The sequence below is a fragment of the Gossypium raimondii genome, chromosome 1, assembly GCF_025698545.1.
Source record: "Gossypium raimondii isolate GPD5lz chromosome 1, ASM2569854v1, whole genome shotgun sequence".
Classification (NCBI taxonomy): domain Eukaryota; kingdom Viridiplantae; phylum Streptophyta; class Magnoliopsida; order Malvales; family Malvaceae; genus Gossypium; species Gossypium raimondii.
The window spans coordinates 51,988,401-52,012,498 of record NC_068565.1 but is presented as its reverse complement, the minus strand read 5'-3'; the positions used below and the strand labels follow the sequence as shown (position 1 = coordinate 52,012,498).

The window sequence follows — 24,098 nt, the reverse complement described above, 5'->3', positions numbered from 1 at the left end:
GTGTCAACACAAAATTCTGCTTGAAGATGGAAAAAAAAACTGATTGTAGATGCTTAAAAATATGCATTTTTTAAATATTTTACTTCTTTTTCCTTTCACCAAACATTGGATGGAAAAAAAAACTTCCTTTCAATTTTTCTATCTTTCCTACCAAACACACTGTGCAAAGAAAAAATTATAATTTTCATCTTTCTATTTTGTTTATCCCTTTAATTTTTCATCTTTCCAATTTTCTTTCAGAACTACCAAACAAATCAAAACCTTGAATTTGCTGAGGACTTGAGATTCATGATTATAGAACTGGAAGGGGAGGCCTCGAAGATTGTTAATCACGATTGTTAATCACCTTGACAATGATCTCCAACATCTAACTTCAACAGGGGATTTAATGCAATGAATAAATTATGAATATATAACCTCGTGTTTTCTCCCACTAATAAGGTTAATATTTATATAAAGTACAGGGGTGTAGACAAAAAAGGCGAAAAGCACGAACCTAGACTCAAGGTAGATAAGTTACAACGCTTATAGAGAGGGTTGGAAATACATACAGCTGCTTCGTTAGCACCTGTTATTTGTAGAAACATGTTTTAAAGAACAGCCCAGAACTTCTTTCTGCAAATTAGCAATGTTTCTCTTTGCTTCTCCTTGTTTTCCAGAATATGTGATTCAAACTCCCAAAGGAATTTCGGAGCAAGATCTTGAATTCTTGATATAATAGAATCCTCATCTCTAATAATAACAAATCCCTGAGACAAAAATGTAAAATGAGAGTTGAATCATAATTAGCAACTTGGCTTATAGACTAAGTAACCAACCAAGCAGAGATGATGTTAGATGTCAGTCTCCATCCACCTGCACTAGACATAATAGCCGGAACATGTCAAAAAAAAAACCTTTAAATCTTTTACTTTGGGCCTCATCAACATGACTAACTCGGGTTTGTAGCTGAGGGCAAATAAAGGGAAGGAAAAGGAATGAAATAGAGAATAGACAATATTAGACAAAAAAGGCTGAAATAGAGGAACTCTGGGGAGATCAATATAAGAAACAAGGTAAAGATTGGAAAAAAAAGAACCATGAGCGGGAAGTACTTGATAACACTACCTAGCCACCCGACGTAAATACTTGGTAAATAAACTATACTAACTAATTCAGATAACTGAAAACACACACACACACACAAATAAGCACATAAAAGAAAACTTCAGTAAATCCCTAACTTATGGCACAAATTTCCCATGTCCTGTATCCACAACATTAAAATAGGTCAAAATTGCAAGACAATTTCAATAATTTCCCCCCAAAAATTAGGCACTTCTGAAAAAAAGAACGATTATATGTTTATGTTGGATGCTAATGACACTAATGAAATAATGAATGATTCAAAATCAGAACGGTCTGAAATATCATGTCACCATCTCAATGAAACAAGTACCTGAGGTCTTAAAATGCGGTCCATCTCAAGCATGATATCCTCAAACTGGCAACCTTCTCCACTATATTTATATTGAGAGAAAAGATGGTTGGCATGCAGTAAATCATAAGTACGTGGATATGTTGAAAATGGTTCGCACCTGAAAATCATATACGTATCAGCAACTACTAATAAGATCTGAAGTAGCCAAAAGAACTATCATTCTGCCTATGGATATTAGCAATAAAGTGAGATTATATAAAATCTTTCTTACCAATCATGAAAAGCACCAATTAGACCCCGGTCATAAATTGCAGATAAGGTATTTTGCATGCTTGAAGGGACTACATTCATTACCCAAACAGGATATTCATTCAAAGCTGCAGCAAAACCACCAAAAAGGGCATTCATGTCCATCACATTTCGTATCTCTGTCCTGCTAACATTCATCAGCTTCCAGTAATAGTGAACTTGGTCTTGCCAGAAGTTGGAGTCTGAACTAAATTCTTCTCTGCTGATGCCTGTTATAATATATAAAAAGATTATCATTTTGGATTAAATAACATCTCCTAGTGTATTAAGTTACACTGACGATATGCCCAAAAAATAAGGTGAAATATGGCATGATGTAGTCCAGTACAACCTTCCAAGTCAAACAGCTCAAACCCCCCAAAATGAAACAGTAACACTTAGCAAGAGATAGAGGATCCAGGATTTTGGAAGGAAAACAGAACCAATGAAAATGGTTTAGAATTATAGATTTCAAGTCCATAAATCCTTCTTTTTTTATTAAAAATTTATTAGAAAATTAGATTATTGTATTTTGACAGTGTAGAGAGTTCTTTGGTAGAGAGAAGACTATGTTGCTTGGACTTGAGTTTGGGATATGGTTATGTATGTAAGTTTGAGACGCATCAATCAACTTGAATCTAAGATACAAGAAGATGATAAAAAAGGGTCAAAAAGAGAACAGGTGCAGGGACTAGTCGTAGAATTTGAGTTCACAATGACATAATAATTATGCATCTATAAGAATTAAATATTGAGCATGTTTTTTTATTAAAAGTTTAACATTTGTTAAATAAAGTTCTGAACAAGGAGCTTTCCGGTGAAAGAACTTTCAGCAAAGCAAACCAAAGGAAGTGACATTATAGTGCCCATGATTACTTTTGCTATTTTATGTGAAAATGTAACTTCCTATAAAACATTTTTATTGGTTTTTCGAAATATTACATTAATAGCCAAAATCAAGTATCTATAGATGTTTCATGATAACTGAATGCAATTGATCAATATTCACTTAACCTGCAATCAATCTCCATGTAACATGGCACTAAAGTAATATTAAAACCAAACTATTTTTCAACAAAGGAGCTAAAATAAGCATGTGCCAGCACCATTTCCAGATCAAGAAATTTTTTTGACAAAGATCGACCACAAGGGTAACCAACCTATGCCATAGCTCATATTATCAGATGATATCTCTAAAGCATGTAACAAGACACCACGTTTGAAAGCTCAAGAGCAAAGTCCAATACATAAGTTAGCTATAGCATGTCAGTGCCTACTACCCTTGGTCAAGGCCATGAAAGAAGAAAGATGATATCATCTAAGGCCTAATTGGTTGTAAGTCAAAGATACAACAATAGGTCAAATCATATCAGCTATAATGTAAAAAAGAAACCATAATCCCATTCCTATGCTTAATTATCTGCTAGAATCAAGTAAAAATAAACAGTTTTTTTTTTTAACAACAAAATTGTTCTCCCATCTTGAACTAGATGACTCATATTATGTGTGCTGCAAAAGATATTATGCAGGCAACTGCTTCCAGTTTTAACACAATATCGAACTGGTAAATGGCAATAAGCTATGATAACTTTAAAAACATTAAAAGTACTTGCATCTAAAAAGCATCAATTAGGACCTGCTGATCAAATTATAAAGTAAATAGTGTCATGATTTGTTGGAAGATCAAACATGTAAAATTCAGCGTTAAGGATTTTTGGGTTTAGGGTTTTATTTGTGCCAATAGTTCAAATATGTCCAATTAGGCACTAAGACTTTGCTTCCATTTATCAGTTTGCAAATGAAATCAAGTCCATTAATCGAATTAGTATTGTGTCCAAAATATCCAATAAAAGCACGCCACATTTCCAAGAAATAACATGTAACTTTTTTAACACTGACTTTTTTAAAAATATATAATTTGAATTAGAAAGAATTCAACAAAAACTAATAAAACTAAGAACTATTTTAAAAAATAGGTGAGAGAGGAAAGAGATAAAAGGGAAGATAAAGAGAATGGTGGAGAAAGGGGAAGGTTGGGCAGCAGTAATCTGCCCTGCTTAGGGATAATGACGAGGCGGGTATGGGACAGGGCGTGCATTCCCTATGCCTGATCCCAACTTTTCAAGCACCTGTCCCAATCCTCATCCTCGGGAGGAATCTTCTCTCCATCCCCACAAGGTTTTAGCAAAGAAGGGGATTCTAACTCCACATCATTAAAAAGGAATTTAATATAAATATTTAATTATTCTTAATTTATTTCATAAAAATAAAAAATAAAAAAATTAATATAACTAAAAGTTACACACACGTGACAAATACGGATCAAAATTACAAAAGTTAATCAAAAAACATTCATAAAAAGGTTATAACAAGGTAATTCGTATGTGAAGTAGCAGCTTTCAGTTTAGTACTTTATTTAGCTTCCAATGACTTTGCTCTTGCATGTAATTTAGGCAATGATCAAAGAAGAAGAAAATATGTGTTTATGTATATATAACCCCCACATGGCATGAAATAAAAAATTATCCCAGTATGTTCTATACGGTACAGGGTATAGGAAAGAATATAAACTATCATTTTGCAAGTAAGCTAAAGAGATAAATTTGAAAGTAGAGCACTAGATCTGAGAACAAATTTTAGGATGATCTGTTTTAGGACGAATCATCTATTTGACTAACAATGTTAGCCTAATTGATAAATTGAAGCAAAGTTCAAATACTTACCGTGCATTTTTAAACTTGAGAAGCTAAAAGTGGTTGACTAAAGTTTGGGTTGGATACCAAATGGGAAAATATGAGTGATCTCAAAACAAATTTAGACAAATGCAAGCTGAACTGACCGATTCTACTGAGGCTCTCCGAATACACTGACAGACGCTCAGGCCTAGAAGGGAGCTTCTTAGAAGCTGTTGTTGCACCTGCTAGCTGTATGCAATTCATTAGAGGAGTCTTCCATGATGGTTTAGTCTCGTCTACGGCATCACAAATATCAATGACTTTCAACTCTGCATTATGCTTAAGGCATGATGGATCTTCCTCTTTGATCCAGATAGCAGTCTGAACCTTTCGAGCAATAAGTTTCCAGCACATTCCAGTAGTCAGATCAACCAACTTGTTCCAAATTACTGGATAATCTTTATCCTTCCTATAAGCCGGTGGAGCCGAATAGACAAAATATCCCTTAGGTCGCAAGAGGCGGTTCACTTCCTTGAGTAAAATACCATCTAAGAAACAATATGATACAAATTGAAATTAGGGAACTCAAATCAGAATAGAATAATGTACAAAAAAGGCTAACAATGTGATATCTGAAACCTATAGGTGTCAAACATGCCCTTTTTAGATTCAATCATATATTTTAAAAACATATTACCACCCATAACAGAAATGGACAGGAAATAAGCATCAAAGCAGGAAAAGGAGGCTGCTGAGTAGGAGGAGCTGCCTCCAGCATGATCATCTTTAGCTCATGATTTCAATGCATAAAAATATTTAAGGACCACAGGACATCAGAGTATTATAATTTGTAGTTTAACTGACAGGAATTTCTTTTTACCAACATGACACTCTCACAGAAACATTTCAGCAGCACATATTTGAGTGTCTTTCATTTTAATCCAACTAGTAATCTACCAAACATAACACTGGCACTAAAAAAATTAAAGTACCTGCAAATCATGAATTGACTACTTCACAAAATATATCGAAGTCATGAATAAAGGTTTCCACACCATAAAAAATGTTACACCTCATCAGGTTGCTTGCCCTCCGCTCACCAACTTTAAGCAGTCAAACTCAGTGCGGACTTACAAATACTAGTTATCCTTTTTAAACCTCTTGAGTTCTGGCAAGAATGCTCAAGTCTTTAGTATATTCATTCAATTTGGGGGGAAGAAAAAGTCACAGTTATAATAACCAAAAGAGAAAAAACTACAAACATTACGCGACTTTAGGAATTAGATCCATAGGTGGAGATTTATGCTACAGATTTGAAAAGGAACTTGCTAGGTGCAACAATAAAGAACCTTTCCAAACTATCTAATCAGGCAGCAGATGGTACTAATTGCTGTTGATTACATGTGTGACTACCAATAGGCTAATGATCTTATTTCTATATCATGAATGTTATCCGGAATGGATTTTCTGATAGCAAGATTGTTCAGAAACTTATATTTACCTAATATTTGAGCATTTTGGTCATGAAGAGAAGCAGAAATTAACTTGAATATAAAGTGTGCAGTAGAGAACAGAAAGGTACCATTTTCATGCCAATCAATACGACATCTAGAACAATGAACCATCTCAAAAGAGTTACTTGGATATGGCAACTGTTTTGAGGCTATGACAGAGATCATTGCACCAATTCCTCGCTCTAAAGCAAACTGAATCTGATTTTCATGACCATCTTTGGGTGCAAAAGACATTGTTTGTATATCCAATGGAAGAAGATAAGCAGAGAAGCTGGCCACCCCACATCCAACATCAAGAACTTGAACTAACCCCGCTGAACGCAGGTCACCTGTTTCGTCAGTTGTCATATTTCCTAGTCTGAAAGTCCGACAACATGCAGGAAAAAGAAAATCAATAGCGCCTCTTGGAACTAAAAAAAAAAAAATGGTGCTTACAAACATGTTACAAAAGAAATTGTTAAATTTAGTTCAAATACTAAATCATGCACAATAAAAATGGATAAACTAAATATATAATTCCTAAATGAAATCCACACATTAACAATTCAACACCCTCATTTTTCACCCAGGCCTAGGGGAAAGACAGTCAATGATTCAAGATGGAAATGGACAATTCAATTCATTCAGGCCCGCCATAAAGAAGATGAATTGGTGCCCAGGCATTGGTACAGAAATCAACTACATCTTAACCTCAATCTGGATGAGCTTAGCTACACAAGTCCCTTTTTCAAGACAAAATTAAGCAATCATTTATATCCCAATGACACATATCATTAGTGACCAGAATGATTGGAAGGTAAGAACATTCATGCATACACAAATCAGTAATATTATCTCAAAATTCTGACAGACTCAGAAAGGGATGCAAGGAAGTCTATGTCCTACAAGTAGACTTGTATTACCAGTTTTAACCCCTACCCACTTTTACACAGGGCTAGAAATCTTCTTAATTCCCAAAAAATGATTTGCAAGCAAGATTTCCATCTAATTTTTCCAGCTATGAATAGAAGAGTTGTGGATAGCAAGAGGAGTCATTTATATTCTTTATGGCAAGTAACCCAATGGAAACAAGCAGGGACTCTGACCATAGTATGTTCAGATTTCCCCAAAAGAGGCATATTTAAAACGTTCCACCAGGAACCATATAGAAGAGATATTTGCTGGACCTATAATCAAAATATATGTGATTTTCCAATCTAGTCAAAACTGAATAGGATAAACAACAAAAGATAGGTATATGACTGCTACCAAAGAGTAATAAGGTCCAAGGTTCAAAATCCTGCTCCCATCTTGGATTCTGTGATGTGTAACAAAAGAAAACAAAGAAGGGGATAACGACAAGTTACTATATACCCAAACACAGAATAACAATTGGCACAATCGGAGAACTGGGAGTTGGGAGAAACTCTTCATCTAATTATTTCATCATATTACAGCAACCAGAATTCACATTTATACCTTCTTCCCATTTCACTAGAACAATATTTTGAATAAGTTTTCTTACACGCCGATCAGACTTCCTACTTTTTAAACAAGTATTTATTTTAAAAAGAAGAAGATCGCTAAGATGGAAATCCATCCAAAACTTCCTCAATGCTACACTAAATAGTTTCTACTCCATATTATAGGTTAAAATAATTTGAAAAGTAACACTGAATTCTGTTAAGATAAAAACCTATCTCAAGGCAATTGCAAGAAATATGTAGACCATTTATGAAATAATATCAATGTCCATACCTTTGAATGTACTCAGCTGCACCATGCTTGAAATGAGTGCCACCACCCGGAAACCACCACAGCTGATTTTTCTCATGCACCCAGTTTTGTCCTCCTTTAACTTCAGCTAGATGTGTATGATTCACATTGCTTCGCCAAACATAGTCCCTGCTCACTGGCCACTTTATGGGAATTTTATAATCTTGTGGTGGTGGCACCAAACAAAATAAACGCTTTCCAAGTGGAGGGCAGTGTCTCTCTAGCTGTTCGCTTTTGGAAAGATTCAAGTCTCGAGCCAATTGCTTCACGTAAGAGATATCATGACAAGGGATATACTCATTGAACTTCAATGGACATATATTCATTCCATTTGCTGGGACTACAAGTGGTGTTTCTCGATAAGTAAGAGAAACTTTGTTAATAAATGTAGAGATAGCTGCAAATGTAGAAAGATAAACCCATATGATTGCCAATAAAAGGTTTGAAGTTTTCAGTAACATAGCTAGAAACTTTATATGCCATTAACAGTTCAACATGAGGGCATTGCCAAAGGCTAAAATGAGGTAAATCACTGAATCCAAATATTTCCACTTAATAAACAAAACCTTACACAAGCTCCCGTTTTAAAATGTGGGGCATAGGATGTTACATACAGTGAACCCAGTGCCCTCCACCATGTAGATTAGCAGACAGTTTATTTAACTAGCTTCCTTTTGTTAGCTTTAGGTCTCTTCATTCTCCTTTCTAAGAGGAAGAAACTAATTTGCATACTGAATCATACCTATAAGTTCCAACGGGGCACATTGGCTAGACCTACTCTTCGCATCATTAATAACAGTTTGATATACACATGGACATGCCTATAAGCAATCCAATCTATTTTAGTGATCAAAGGTCATCATCATCATCATCATCTCGCAATGCAAATTGAACAAGCAATAAGCAAGCAAAGCAGCGATATTTTGCACATCAAGACCTAAGCCCAAGTAAACTTCAATCCACAATATGAAATTTAAAAATTAGAGAAGGGAAGAAAAAATGGAAACCAAAAGATCACAAAAGTAAACAATCCTTCCACAGAAGCTATCATCTTATGTGACTTCACACAAGAGAACATACCCTACAACTTAACTATGAAAAAGCTGTCCTTTTTCCCTGAGATTCAACTTTTGGAAAATCGGCCATCCATTATATCATTTAAAAAATAATAATTTCCTTACAGTTGAAGCTAGGAATAAAAGAAAAAGACACCAAATGGCACAAAAATAAATAATAAATGTAATTGCTTTGTATTAGGCATTTAATTGGTAATGGGGATGAGCCATTTTCAAGAGAATGATGAGCTAATAGTAAAGACCGAAAGCTACCAGCTGAAGACGAATACGATGAAGAAGTTTCAGAAACTTGAGAGACATAAATGGGAGCATTATTGCCGAAAAGGTTGCCGAGGAAGAAAGATCCAAACATTAAAAGCAATGACACCATTATCATCTGCCCTGATTTTGAATCAAACGCCGAGCCCAGCGCGTACCCTCCCATTTCTTCTGTCGTTGCTCTGTGCTCTTTAGCTTCTTTGTTACCCCAGAAACAACTTGAAAATTCAGATCTCTGTTCCTTGAGCTTCAGCTTGGAGTTCAGCAATAAATCCTCTCCCAATCCCTTCTAGAGTTCTAGAGCTCCCAGTTAGTAAAGCGCATATCTCTGGTAAGTTTTTAAATGGAGTAGTGTTGCAAACGATCAATATTACAGGAAAACACTCAGTGTTTCTTCATCTTTTTACTATAAAAACTTTTCTTAATAAACTACATTTTATTTGATAAAAGTACTTGTGAAGCTGCTCTTCGTAGATGTGGATTGCATTTCGGCCCAAATTAATCCTTAAACATATTTTGGCTCGAGGATGTTGTAACACCGCTAGGACGAGGCCACTTAAATTGTCAAGGGTGCTTTCGTCCATACAGTTTCAATCACTTATGCCTAATCATTTGTATTAGGATGTTGGGGACTTCTCCTTTCATTTTTAGTTTAGTTTTTAGATTAGGGTTTGGATTCTTTGTAAACTTTCAATTCCAATTTTATTATTCAATTCTTGATGTTATTGTTTCGAATTATGGATGACTCACTACTTGTTTTGAATTTTCAATTCTTGCGCATGATTAATATTTGGGATCCAATTTCTCTCTCCTAATCTTTTTCGTATTTTGATATTTACTAATGTTTGAATTCAATTTAGGGTTTTCTATAATTAGACCATGGGTAATTAAAATCTGAGGGAAAATAATAAGTGGATGTGGATTAGTTAACGAATGTTTTAGGCTTTGTGTTAAAATTACTTAGATTAGGTTGAGAGAGATTAAATCCTACTCTTGACGACCCTAGGAAGTTATTTAAGTAGATAAAGTCGAGAGAGATAAGTAGTTTTTGCTGACTAATTAGGTTAGTTAGAGACCAAGAGTAATAACTAGGTTAATTACTAGTTAATTGATTAAAACCTAGGTTGGGAGTTGGGAGTTAACTATGAACCTTGAAGCGAATTAGTCTTCTATTTGCACATTCGAGAAATTCGTGATTGTTTCATTAGTTTTTATTTTGCATGTTTTCCTGCTTTTTAATAGATTAACATTGATATCTTTTTTTTGTGAGTAACTCGAGGAAGATTGAGGTGTTCTAAAATGTTTTTTTTTATTTTAAAAATATTAAAAAGTAATTTTAGAATTTAAAATATTTTATATATTTTAATTTTGTTTTAAAATTTTAATGATTTTAAAATATATTAAAAATTATATTACTCATTGGGGTAAAGTTTTATAAGAAATAGATAGAAAATTAGGAAAAAAAGCTTTTATAATAATTGACACATGTCAGCTGTCGAGTGGTCCATCATTGTGACATCATCCTTTAATAGATAAATTTTGATGATTTAACCTTTTAGAATTATTTATAAGAAAAATGTTAACAATTCAAAATGATATTTTGTAGTTTAGGGACTAAATTAATAATTAACTATTTAAATTAACGTACCACATAATCATTTAATGATAAAATTTAACGAAGAGACTAATTTGAACATTTCAAAAGTATAAGAATTAATTTACCTATTTTTTCAAAGAAAAGACCGAAAAGTAATTCACATCTAAGTACTTTTACCCATTTTATTTTAATTAAAATGTGTTATTTTTGCCTAGGCTGAATGGTAAATTCGATTTTTGAAATATATGCATAATATGATTAATGTTAACATACCATATAATTATTTAACAATTATTTAACAGATAGAATTTAATAGAGAAGTTAATTTGCACATTTCAAATAATATAAGTGCTAATCAAACATCAAACAGACATCTCTTGATTTGCTGAACATAAAGTTCCACATGGCGGAGGCTGAGACTTTATGGTACTAATGACTAACCTAGGTATGTCTATCTAGCCTCCAACAGGCACTAATGTGTTTATATAAACACAAGCGTTTGACTCAAATGTTAAGGCCCATCTAAATGAGAGAGGGCATATATATAGGCCGAGTACCGTTGACTATGGGTGAGTTTGGATGGGCGGTGCGTTTATCTGCGGTTAGTGTAAAAATAGCGGTGGCGGTGAGATTAGATATTGTAACAATACTGTAGTGTTAGACAAAAAGTAAGCTAAACGCACCACACCGCACCCAATCGCCAATCCAAACTCACCCTATACAGCAATGGTTAACATCATATCTCTATAATGTTTTACACAATTCTATACAAGGCTAGAAGAATGCAATTCTATACAAAGTTAGATTCTTTTAGAGTTTTCGAAACTTTATACTTGATTCCACAAAATTTGGGTCTATTTCTTAAATTTTTGGTCTCTTTTAAATTTTAAAGATATTTTTATACATTTTAGAATCATCTGACACATTTCGAGAACTTCTAAATTTTTTTTCTCCAAAGTGTACTACACCTGAGGGGCCTCTCTAGGCCTTTGGTGGCTCTATCCAAACCTGGTGGCCTTTAAGTGCACTAAGAGGCTTGCTTTGCATCTTTGAGTCATTGCTCATAGTTAAACCACGACATATGCACCATGCAAGCAATAACAATCTTAAAAGGATGAGATACTAGATTCGAATTTATAATATTACTTAGAGTTGGATGTTGACTTGAATATTTTTTTTTCATACAGTTATTGGATTGTAAAAAACGAATCTTTGAAAAATCTTAAGAAATTGGAAGACCCCATCATTTGAAAATTGGATGAAAGAAGGACCTTCTTGGTCTAGAAATTATCTCAGCTAAGCTGCAAAGTTTGCTTGGGTTCATCATTCTTAAAAGATTACCAACGATGGTTATTTTTCTGGCGAGTAGAGGTTGGTCTTCCAATTGGTTTGCCCAATGGTGGCTAATTAATTGCTGTTGCCCAAAAGATCCATGCATGATGTTGATCAAATGCTGGGATTGCAGACAGCTGAAGTCAAAGTGGAGAGCATTGTACTCCAGTGGTTTTTATATTTGGTGTGCAACCCGGAGTCTTTTTTTGGTTTCTTAAGATATCCACTAGAACGAGTCCAATAATTAATATTTCGTATTCTGTCGGCTCATTCAAATAATCTTTAAAATAAAAGAATACACAACTTAAGAGATATTGTTTTTATGATAAAATTGATGTCCCTTTTTTGGTTGAAAGCTATTGTTGATGGCATTAAAATTGTTAAGTTGAGTGCAAGAGCGAACCTAGAAAAATTTTTGGAGGGATCGAAATAGAATTATAAATTTTATAGAGTGAAAATGCAATTTCTTCATTGTAAGTCTATAACTTTACAATTTCTAAAATGTATAGTAGTAAATTTAACACTTAATACTTATAGTTTTTGTCAGTTTGACTCTTATTCTTTTTTAGCTAAATTTAACAAAATGTTGATTAAAGCATTAATCTTTTAAAGTATGTTTGGCGTGCAACTCTTATAGCAATTTACGTGGACTTCATGCTAATATAATATTATTTGTCTTAAATGTCACTTCATCAAATAATTTAAAAATTATAAAAATTCATAAAATTTAAATAAAATGGATTGTTATGTGGCTGCCATGTAAAAAATTAACGGTTTAGTCAATATTTTTGTTTAAAAATCTAATTCTTTTCGAAGTTGATGGTTAAATTTAACTCTTTTTAAATATTGAGAGCTAAATTTAACTTCAAAATATAATAAATGCCAAATTGAAAAGAGATGTAAATGTTAAGTGTTTAATTTATTATTATGCCTTTCTGAAAAGACTAGATTTTATTTTTATCATTTTAAGAGAGCCAAAATATAATTTTATCATTTTTTCAAGGACTAAAACTTTGTTTTTCCATTTTAAGAGAGGCTAAGACCCCTGCCTCCCTAACGCCTACCCTAATGATCAACGCATATGCCGTAAATTGAGAGCTGCCCATTGCGGCGTTGAAACTAATTGTGGCTGAACTTGCATCTAATTGCTTTAGTCCATCACTAACATTTATGTTTCCATTTAATATACCAACATTAAGGAAGAACTTGGTCTGGTCAACGCTTATGCAGTAAATTGAGAGTTGCCCATCGCGGCTTTGAAACTAATTGAGGCTGAACTTGAATCTAATTGCTTTAGTCCATCACTGACATTTATGTTTACATTTAATATACCAACATTAAGGAATTACTTGGTTTTGTGTTTTTTTTTACTGTTTCGATCCTTCCGTTGTAGACCTGTTCATGGGCCGGGCCGAGTCCAGAAAAATTTTTAGTCTGGCCCGGCCCAAAATATGGGCCTAAAATTTTGCCCAAACTCGGCCCGAGAAAAGTATCATAAGCCCGAGCCTGGTCCGGCCCAGCCTATTTTTAAATAAACATTAAAAAATTATTTTAAAAATAAAAAAATAAAAAAATATTTTAAAAGTATTTTAAAATTAAAAAATAAAAATAAAAAATATATATTTATTATATTCGGGCCGAACCGGGTCGAGCCCGGGCTAAAAAAGTGGTGCCCAAGGCTCGGTCCGTTTTTTAAACGGACCTCATTTTTTTGCCCAAGCCCATATTTCGGGCCTATATTTTTACCTGAACCCTCCCATATTTCAGGCGGGCCGTCGGGCCGGGCGGCATGGATAGGTCTAATTCAGTTCTCTAAAATTATCGAGATATTTCTTTTATTTATGATATTTATTTATGCGATTTAACTGTCTCTTGTTTTGCTGAGTACTGCTGTTAATATTTTATTAAATATTCTGTTTTGGTTCTCAAAGCATAAAACTTTAGTTTAAATAGTTAACTCTTTATACTCTATAAATTCATACTAATTTTTTTTTTCTAGTGAGATCCATTGGACTGTTAGTGTATTTTATCAAATTATTATTTAAATAATAATTAAAAATATTTAACAATCATAGTCTTAAAAATTGTTTTAAACTCATATAAATTATTTTATTTAATTATTTAAAACTTTTTATTAGAAAATTTATTAACAATGTTTTTCTAATGCAAGCCAAGTATTTGACATTCCTCGTGTCAAGAGGCACGGCACATCATACCATTGGCTAAGCCAGGAGGTGTGGAAGATCCCGCCCGGTAAAATGTAATCAAAAATTTACATTCACCTAGTCTCAACTTAATCCGATTAATAATCTAAGTCTAGTTGTAGGGTAGTTTAAAATTTACATAAAAAATAATGAATAAAAAAAAAACATGTTAAGGCTTTATGGGTTTTTGTTATAAGTAATGATCACTTTCGGTTTCCTGCTTTTTTTTCACCATCAATTCTACTTCTAGATGTGTTAAAAGAAAATTTAAAAAACATAATTTTTTTTGCTCAAAACGAAAAAATATGGAGACCGGTTGTATAATTTAACCTCAATTTTTTGTTTGAAATGATGATTTAACGTGCCATATCAGTTTATCGTTATACCGTTAACAATAATTAACGGTTTAGCAACTAAAATTTTACAACACGATAATGTAAACGACTAAAATATAACTGAGGTAAACAAAAGTGACCATGGGTGTCGTTTATCCTTTATGCTTCGATTATTTTTATTTTTATTTTGTGATAATTCACTTAAATTTGTGTTTTTTTTTAATAAAGTACCAAATGCATTTATTAAAAAATTGAAAAGACTAAACAATGCTTTAAAGCCCTTTTATCTCGTCCAGCGGTCAAATAAGCAGCAGACCGGATGGGCGATGCCTTAGGCTCCTAAAATAAAATCAACTTCCTAAAAAATAACAATTTAAAAAGGGAAACTAAAACGTCCTAAACAATACTAATTAGCAAACAAACCCTAATTGCAATCTAACCTTCTCCTGAACTCATTTTTCCTCTTTGCATCAGATAAAGACTAGTGTGGGAATTGGCAACTCTTAGCCTAAATCCTTAACAAACCTTACCCTCCATCCTTACTGCTCATCGAGATTCTTCAGAGTTTCAAATAACCCTACAATCCTCCGGTCTCAGTGCACAACTACCTACCTGACATCCTTTAGCCTCTACCACTATCTTCGATCAATAAATGGTCCAACTCTTAGGGGATTTCTTCCACTAAGTCCTTTTGAATAAAATTAATATATCATATAATTACATAATATTTATTACTATATAAACTGGTATAGTATTTAATAAGGTAGCTAGTAAATATGGACAAATTCTATATTTGACTTCTTATAAAACAAAAGGGACCAAAAATAAGAAATGTCAAATGAAAAATCTTCCTCTTTTCAACCTTAAAATAAAATTTCCATACGACAATACAAAAAGCAATATAGTAATGATTTTATCTTTGGCCACCTTGCATGCATTTTCCGCCCACGGATAGATACTCTTTTTGTTCATATTGTAGATGTAGTTGTATCCCATTGAATTATCATTTATTCTACATTTAATGTATCGTGGGGTATATATCGTTTTCAGGATAAATAACCAATAACGAAGAGAATAGGTCGATTTTGGAGGAAAATAAAAAACGTATTTTCTTTAATAACTTGATATATTAGTATTTTTTGTGAGATGATTAGGTGTTAGTATTCCTCTCCTATGACTAAAGGATTAAACTATTAACATTATCTAACTAAAAGAGCTGATGTGTCAAGTTATTAAAGAAAACACGTTCTCAAAAACGTCGGTAGAAAACGCTTCCTGCTGGACGTGTTTTTTGTTTCTCTCTCTAAAATCAGCATAAATTCTTAATTACTTTTTAAAAACGACATTTTCTTCAAATTTACCTCGATTTTCAGGTAATACCAGTAAATAACAACACAATACTTTATTATTAGATAAAATAGGGGCAATGTCAGAATTTTTTATAAGGATCGAAATTAATTAAGTTATATATTTTGATGAAAGCTAAAATGCAATTTCACTCATATATTGGTTTATATTTTGATAGTTTTCAAATGGACTAAATTGAAATTCTAGCATTTTGAGAGATCAAACTACAATTTTATCTTATATTAACTTAAAATTCTTATACATTTGAGGAACTAAAGCAACAAATTTCCATGTTGAGGTGTCAAGTCTCTACTTGCCCCTTCCTTCGCGCCTGGATAAAATAAAAATAGTACATGATTCATAAATAGTAATAACTTTATTCAAACATAATTAAATATTAGTTATAATTATTATATTTTTTCAAGCTTTTAAGTTTAAAATATTGAGTGAAGTGATAAGATAAATTGCACCCTAAAAAAAGCATAAAAAATATATTATTAGTATTTATTTAAAAATTCTCTACTATTTTTTTATTAACGATGATGTGTCATATTGTTATTCATTAAAAACGCGCGGAACTCTGACAGTGCATCAAATATATATATTTATTTATTTTATTTTAATTTCCTTTCCCCACATATTAACTTAAAAATAAAAATGAGTCAAGTCAGACAATGGAGGAGGGGGCTGGCCTCCCTAAGATGATTTTTTTTTTATTTAGATCTTTTTAAAAATTATAAAAATTAAATTAATAAAAATAAATAAAGAATATATAAAATATCTATTAAAATGACAAGATTATATTTAATAATAAAAATAATAAAAATTAATTTAATTCTCTCAAAATTATAAATATATAGACTATTAAGATGATAAGATTATATTTAATTTCGATTTCTCAAAAATAAAATCTAATTTCGCTGCCGAAGTCAGATATCAAATAATACCTGATAAAGGGACTAGAACTAAAATGGGTCAAGTAAGCTTATACGTGTGAATCATGGGTTAATAATCCGGTTTGTTAATTTCCTTTACATTAATTTTCAGTTCATATATGGACAAGTCAATGATTTAATAAAACTTTAAAGGATTATTTGTATAAAAAATTTTAAAAGTTACAAAAGGGCGATTAAACTATTCGAAAGTTTTTATTTAAATTATCGAATCATTTAAAAATTTTATTTAAGTTATCGGGTTGTTAAATTTTTTAAAAGAAAGTTTAATGATTGATACAAGGATTAGTTCCCATTGACGAGAAGATAAGCATACTTTAATATCGAGATGAGATTAGAAAGTTGTTAGACGTTTTCAAAGTTGTTTTTTTTAAATGAACTATAAAAGAGAAAGGAAAAATAATTTTCAATTGGTGTAGACGATGCGAATAAAGAAGGTCATACAATAATGGTTTTAACAATTCTATGACTTAAATGAAAATTTTCAAATAGTTTAGTAATCATTTTGTAATTATTTTAAAGTTAAATGACTCAAACGTAAACTTATTAATAATTTAGTGACTCTAAAAATAGTTTATCTTTAAAAAATACAAATTATAGAAAATCAGAAAATTGAAGTTAAAGAAAATTGTTTAAATAATTTATAAGTCACAAAGAATAAAGCTATTCCAACTTTTCTTAATAATATGCAAATAATAATTAATAAAAGTATGAAAAGAAAATAATCGTAGATTAAAATATTTTATAAAATAAAATAATAAGATATAATAAATAAAAATTTAAATAATGTTACCTCAATTTTAGACAAATCAATAATTAATTTTGAATTAAAATTTTGAAGCAAGGTAATATAGTATTTTTATAGTATTAAAATATAATATTTAAATAATTCATATTTTACAATATTTTATTATTAAAAGTACATTTTAATATTTATGTGTGGAAAATATTAATTTTAAAAAATATATAATTAAAATATAATAATTTATGCATACAATTAAAGTTAAACCTATTTCAACAACATTGACATAAACCGTGAAGTACCATAGGCTAGTGGATCTTTTATTGCATGCGTGCCACGTGGGTGGTGATAATGGGAAATTTTACACGTGGGACACCATCGGCTTAATGATAAGTGAAATGTTGAAGTTAAATTAAATTAAAATCAAAATCCTGTAAAGAATTCGCAATTGCAGAGAATAATGCCCCCCACCAGCAATCCCAGTAAGATTTTCCAGTTCGTCAGCGTGACGCCACGTGTACGCAAATGGGATAAAAAAATTTAAGTACTAAATTCATACAAAAATTTCAAGAATTAAATTAAAAACTTTAAACACTAAAGTGAACATTAAAACAAAATTAAAGGCCAAATTAGGATAAAAAAAATTTAAATATTAATACTATTATATATAAATCCATATATAATATATCCAAATTTAAATATTAAAGCCATTACCTTTTAGTTCCTCAAAGCATCTATTGGAACGAGTTCAGTAACTAATTTTTACATTTTGTAAGTTTATTAAATGGATAAATATTGGACATGAATTTTAAAGTTGCTCCATACCCAAAGCGAGAATCGAACTCTGAATTACTAATTAAGGTAAAAAAAACTCTCACCATATCACTTAACTCTCGTGATTGACAATAGCTATAATTAATATAATATATATTAATGCTTTAAATATTAAATAGATGAGTAATGAGAAACAACCAAAAATTCCTTCGAACCCTAGTGTTTGGTTTGCTATCATCCACCTTTTAGAAAAACAATCATAAGATAAACTATCGCTATTGTTGAACCAAATTGACTCTATTTTATTTAATTTATACTGAGATTTAATTGCTTATAATATAAAAATAGGCATACTATTAAATTTAGTCTTCACATTTACATTTATATTTTATCACTTGATTTTTGTTCTTTTTAAACTAAATTTGATCATCAACCTTTTAGAAAAGAGTTGAAATGATATCTTTTAAACAACAATACTAACTAAAATATTAAAATTTTAAGCACAACTTGCATGGCAATTCACGTGCACTTTATGCTAATTTTTTTTAATTCTTGTGAAATTTCTATGTATTTTTAATTTTAATTTGATTTTTTTTGTAGATTTTGAATTATTTGTTGGCGTGATATATAAAACAAATCATGTTATGTTAGCATGATGTGTACATGGGCTGCCATGCAACTTGTCACTCCAACAACGTTAAAAAAATGTTTTAGTCATTATTTCCGTTAAAAAAAACAATCTGACTCTTTTTTAAAAAGTTAAAAGCTAAATTTAACTAAAAAAAGAGAATAAGGGCCAAATTTACAAAAAAAAATGTAAACGTTGATAGTTAAATTTATTATTATGTCTAAAAAATATTATACATAAAAAGAGTAATCATTTATTTATATATTTGATTTTTATTTTTATTATACGTAATAGGATATATATATCACACTCTTAAAATAAAACAAATTGAAATTTATTTTATTCTATTTATATTTAGTTTTAATTTTTATAATATAAATATAAATTGGTTCAAAACCTTAAATTTTGGTAAAAAATATATTTTTTCAAAATTTTTGAAAATGGTTAATTCAACCTATTCGAACCAATAAAATTAAGTTAGATCCAAATATTTTCAGGGTGTTTGATAAACAGAGTTTTGGGCTTTTTTTAGATGATTTGGGCACAAATGGAAGATTGGGTAGTCAAACCCTCTAATTGTAGTGTTTGGTGAATGGAGATTTGCAAGAGCTTGTTGAACTAAAACCTCTACAACAAAAAATGCAAGGATGGACAACTTTTTTCACAGCGGATTGGGAATGATATATGTGGAATGACATATCTAACCATACTTACTAAAATATTACTCCCTTTGCCACATGCTTTCAAACCTAATAGGGGTGTCAATGTATCAATAGCCTCCATTCTCCCATTTTCAATTTCACCTTCAAAATTCAAAGTAAATCTCAAAAAAAAAAAAATCCTCCACTATGGAGATTCATTTACAATTTGATTTTATCCATTAAGGTTAATTCTTTCTATGCATTTGCATTACATAACTACATCAGATAAAGTAAAGTTTTTGACCCAACATTTAGGGTCATAGATGCATATCTGGATTTTATTCCTCTTGAAGCATTTTCGGATGCCAAATGCATTTTCACTCAAGAAATCGAGCGTGTGGGTACTAATGAAATGACAAAAGTTTGAAATGAGATCACTACTAGTTTCGTGTTTCTTAAATATTTGTTTTTAGTTGTTTGGATATGTACTATTTCTTAAATATTTATGTACTCTTAATTTATTTTCAATTTACTAGTATAAAATAATTTCTTATACAACTATGTATTAATTGAAATATGCTACTTAACAAAATTTTTCAGAACATGACATAATTATCGATAGCTATCAGCCAATTGTTGAACGGAACTTAATATTCTATTCAATTTCAATTCATTTCTTAAAATAAATAAATTATAAATTAGTCAAAAAAAATTTCTTATCATCCTAACCTATATAATATTTATAAATACAAAATTGAAAGAAAAAGATATTAGAAGAGAGTGTGTTTCCGCGTAGACAGATAGGGACCGAGAGAGTAGAGACTGTTTGGGTATTGAGAAATGGATAGAATGAGTGAAGAAATGAAAAGCTTTCTTTAGTTTTTTCGTTTTCCTTGAATCTGAACGAAGCCGCCTCTTATACCTAAGCTTATGACAAAATCCATGATCTATCTATCAATAACCCACCTTTCTTTCATATAGAATTCTTCAGGTTTTTTTTTTTTTTTTCCCTCTTTGATGATCTTTCTGGAAGGGTTCATACTTGCAGTTCACACCATCTCCATATAAATAATTGCTACCTTTTTGTTTTCTGTTTCTTTGTGAATCAATAATTCTTTCCGTGGGTGCAAAAGCAAAAAAAAAAAGAAAGTTATTATTGATCTTGTATTCTTGTGTGTGTGTGGTTTTTTCTTTGTTTGCGTGTGGTAGTTGTTTATGGAAGGACTACATCACCATCAGTATTATCATCGTCAACATCACCAGCAACAACACCAGCAACTGGCTATGAATGTTAACGTTGATGTTGATAGGCTCCCTCAATGGAGTATTCAAGAGACGAAGGAGTTTTTAATGATCAGAGCAGAGCTGGACCCAAGTTTCATGGAAACCAAAAGGAACAAGCAGCTTTGGGAATTTATCTCTACCACGTTGAAAGAAAAGGGTTATAATCGTAGCGCCGAACAGTGCAAGTGCAAGTGGAAAAACCTCGTTACTCGATACAAGGTAACCAAATATTTGATTTAATTAACCCTTTACTAGGTTAACGAAACCCTATTAGGCTATTACTTATATATATATATCACTAATTCAGGGATGTGAAATGGTGGAAGAAGAAGCTAAGAGACAACAACAGTTCCCGTTTTATAATGACTTGCAGGCCATATTCTCGGCAAGGAAACAAACTACTTCAAAGAAGCTATGTTCAGATGAGGAAGAAGATAAGGGTAGGTATAGGGGGAAGGAGAAAGGCAAAAAGGGTGTAAGCATTAGTGGAAGTACTAGCGAAAGTATAAATGATGGTAATGATACAAAGGAGATTTTAAAGTGTTTCATGAGACAACAATTGGAATTGGAGATACAATGGAGGGAAGCATTGGAGGTGAGGGAAAATGAAAGAAGATTGAAAGAAATGGAGTGGAGAAGGACAATGGAAGCATTGGAGAATGAAAGGGTAATGATGGATATAAGGTGGAGGGAAAAGGAAGAACAAAGAAGAATAAGGGAAGAAGCTAGGTCTGAGAGAATTGATGCTCTTGTAACAACACTATTGAACAAGCTTACAAGAGATGATCACATGAAGTGATTATTTTGAGAGGTAATTTGTCCTATTCCTTTCATTTTATCTGTTACTCATGTACTAATCACCATCGGTTCATGTTACACTTGTATCTAATGGTAACGGATAAGAAAATCATGGAAGGAAGCTTGATCTCTTTTGCAAACCCGAGTCTTCCATTGCAAGTAAAAGAGAGCTTTTAGTGTTTTTTTTTTTAAATATTGCTATTTTCCTTTTCATTGTGTTACCATTACGAGGTGCACATTTCAAAAGCACCATGAATAAAAATCTTTTCCAACTAGGTCTAGAAATCTTTGGTGTAGGTAAAGGAATTAAACAATCTATATAGCATCCGATCCACAAACAAGTGTGTTATAGATAATGCTAAGTCAAAACTAAATATTCTATTGTAATGGAACAATTCACTGATTCATAGTGGACACTATTGGTAATGATCCATTTTGTTAGTAATGGTTTTGATGGTTTGAGGTTTTATAGAGTAAGAGAAGGACTAGCGGGTGCTGAAGTAGTTTTGGATAAGTGTTCTCGTGGTTAGCCTAAAAGCCGAGACTATTGATACTTATTTGGGTGATTTGTACATTGCTTCATGTTTAAGAGTTGGTAATACGGGGAGGTAGGTTCAAGTGCGCTGAAAGCGTATTATCCTATTTATGGGTTGGAGAGAGACTATGGGTAATTCTAGGCATTAATGTATCAAAAAGAGCAGATAGAATCAGAACTTATAATGAGGTTATTAAAAAAATTTGATAATTAGCATTAGGGTAATTATTTACCACTGCAAATAATTATATGTATATGTTTGTATTTGTTATGTCTATATAATATTGCTAAATTCAACCATCAACTTGTTGAAATATTAATGATATATATATAAAATTTATTGTGTTGAAAGCTATATATTACTTATATAAATATGCATGCACTAAACCTAACCAACTTAATTATTAAAAACAAGAAAAATAACTTTGGAATAGCCCTAATTAATGGATGAATTTGATATGAAAATTAATGCTTCTAAAATGATGAGGATCTTTTGAACAATAATTAACTTTAGGATTTCACATTTCAAGGTGTTAAATATATTATGTGTTAGTGGTAGGATAATGATAACAAATGGATCACTACATTTGGGTTATCTATGTTATATCTACCATTATGCCTAGCTAACTACCACCTTCAAATATGAAAAAGGAAGCATAATGGGAACTAAACGAGGAACAAGATTTCCATGTGGTATAAATATAAATTTCGTGATGTATTCGTTTTTTTTTTCCTCTCTTTTCTTGATGAATTCTAGTGATTTATTGTTTGGCCTTCATGATTTGGCTTGTTAGGCTGGTCCGTGGATATTGTTTCATGGGTACATTTCAAGATAAAGGCCATGCATATGCATGCTCAATTTGAAGTTATAAATGTAATATAAATTTGTTGAGGGGAAAGAGATAAGAGGTGGAGGATGGTGGATATCATGATGGCAAAGTGTTGAGAATAGTAAGAGGAAGAGGAGGGTGTACAATGCATAAAGGTCAAGGATGAATATCTATAGGAGAGGGTAATCTCTTCTTGACCTTGAGTCTTGACACATGGTTTGCATCTATTTTATTTTGGTTAGCTATTCAAAGAGTATGCTAACCTTCTAGATAAATGACGATGCAATTGATATAGATTTGATAGGATCCTACATGTAATACATGCTAAGAGTAACCCAACACTTATCTTTGGCGAAGCAGTTTAACATGTTATGCATGTATTTGTTTGTGAAGTTTATAGTTGATGAGGAGTTACTTGGTGCTGAAGTCACAGTTGGTAAAGTCATTATTGTGTAAGGTGTGAGCGAGTGTTAGCCTTCTAGATAAGTGGTGATGCGATCGATATAATCTTGGTAGGACCACACATGTATTTGGTGAAGTAAATTAAAGGAGTTCCACGTGTTGTGCATGTAATAGTCCTCGACATTCATAGTTGGCAAGGTGTTAGATTAAGTGGTAGCAATAGGTGGTTGTGCGCTACACTGCATAGTCTAGTCCGACAAGTTGCTCCCGCTTTGTTAAATCTGCTACCTCTTTAGGTAGCCTCAATCACTTATGCTCTCCATAGAGTTACGTGACAAAACCACAACCGAGAATAATATTGACCTGTTGAGAAGTTTGTTTGGTGACACTTCAAAAACTTCTCCAAAAAGATTTGGCCTCCCCTACTAGATTAAGTGGTAGCATAGATGCCCAATAATATCATATATAAGAGCATGGAATCAAACTAGTGGTGGATCCTGAGACTAAATTTTGGGGTTAGTAAAATTTTCAAAAACTTTAGGAGCTTTTTTCAAAATTTTGTGAAATTAATGAGATTTTTCAAAATTTTAATGAGACCTAATTAAAATTTTCTAGAAATTTCAAGAGAAAAATTAAAATATCTCGAAATTTTGGGCGACCAAGGACCCCTAGGCCCCATAAGGATTCGCCTTTGGTTCAAACCCCAAATG

At 31.8% G+C, this 24,098-nt stretch overlaps 2 protein-coding genes across 2 annotated transcripts; one reads left to right on the top strand and one right to left on the bottom strand.

The window, feature by feature from the left end:
• Positions 1 to 384: 384 nt before the first annotated feature.
• Positions 385 to 9,453, bottom strand: LOC105786553 (probable methyltransferase PMT7). The gene is made up of 7 exons (XM_012613047.2): positions 8,981 to 9,453; positions 7,635 to 8,049; positions 5,966 to 6,255; positions 4,548 to 4,931; positions 1,692 to 1,938; positions 1,439 to 1,577; positions 385 to 749 (listed from the first exon to the last, which is right to left on the bottom strand). Exons 1-7 carry the CDS (start codon positions 9,150 to 9,152, stop codon positions 591 to 593), a joined length of 1,806 nt encoding a protein of 601 aa, XP_012468501.1. The 5' UTR covers positions 9,153 to 9,453; the 3' UTR covers positions 385 to 590.
• A 10,820-nt stretch (positions 9,454 to 20,273) lies between these two features.
• Positions 20,274 to 21,893, top strand: LOC105786552 (trihelix transcription factor GT-3b). The gene is made up of 2 exons (XM_012613046.2): positions 20,274 to 21,042; positions 21,131 to 21,893. The coding sequence occupies exons 1-2, from the start codon at positions 20,755 to 20,757 to the stop codon at positions 21,620 to 21,622; spliced, it is 780 nt and encodes a 259-aa protein (XP_012468500.1). The 5' UTR covers positions 20,274 to 20,754; the 3' UTR covers positions 21,623 to 21,893.
• The last annotated feature ends 2,205 nt before the right edge of the window (positions 21,894 to 24,098 follow it).

Coding starts and splice junctions, on each gene's coding strand:
- LOC105786552 (XM_012613046.2), top strand. CDS start 20,755: ATGGAAGGACTACATCACCATCAGTATTATCATCGTCAACATCACCAG. Junction 21,043..21,130: donor ACCTCGTTACTCGATACAAG/GTAACCAAATAT, acceptor TCACTAATTCAG/GGATGTGAAATGGTGGAAGA.
- LOC105786553 (XM_012613047.2), bottom strand. CDS start 9,152: ATGGGAGGGTACGCGCTGGGCTCGGCGTTTGATTCAAAATCAGGGCAG. Junction 1,939..4,547: donor GGAGAGCCTCAGTAGAATCG/GTCAGTTCAGCT, acceptor ATATTATAACAG/GCATCAGCAGAGAAGAATTT. Junction 750..1,438: donor ACCGCATTTTAAGACCTCAG/GTACTTGTTTCA, acceptor TTTTTGTCTCAG/GGATTTGTTATTATTAGAGA.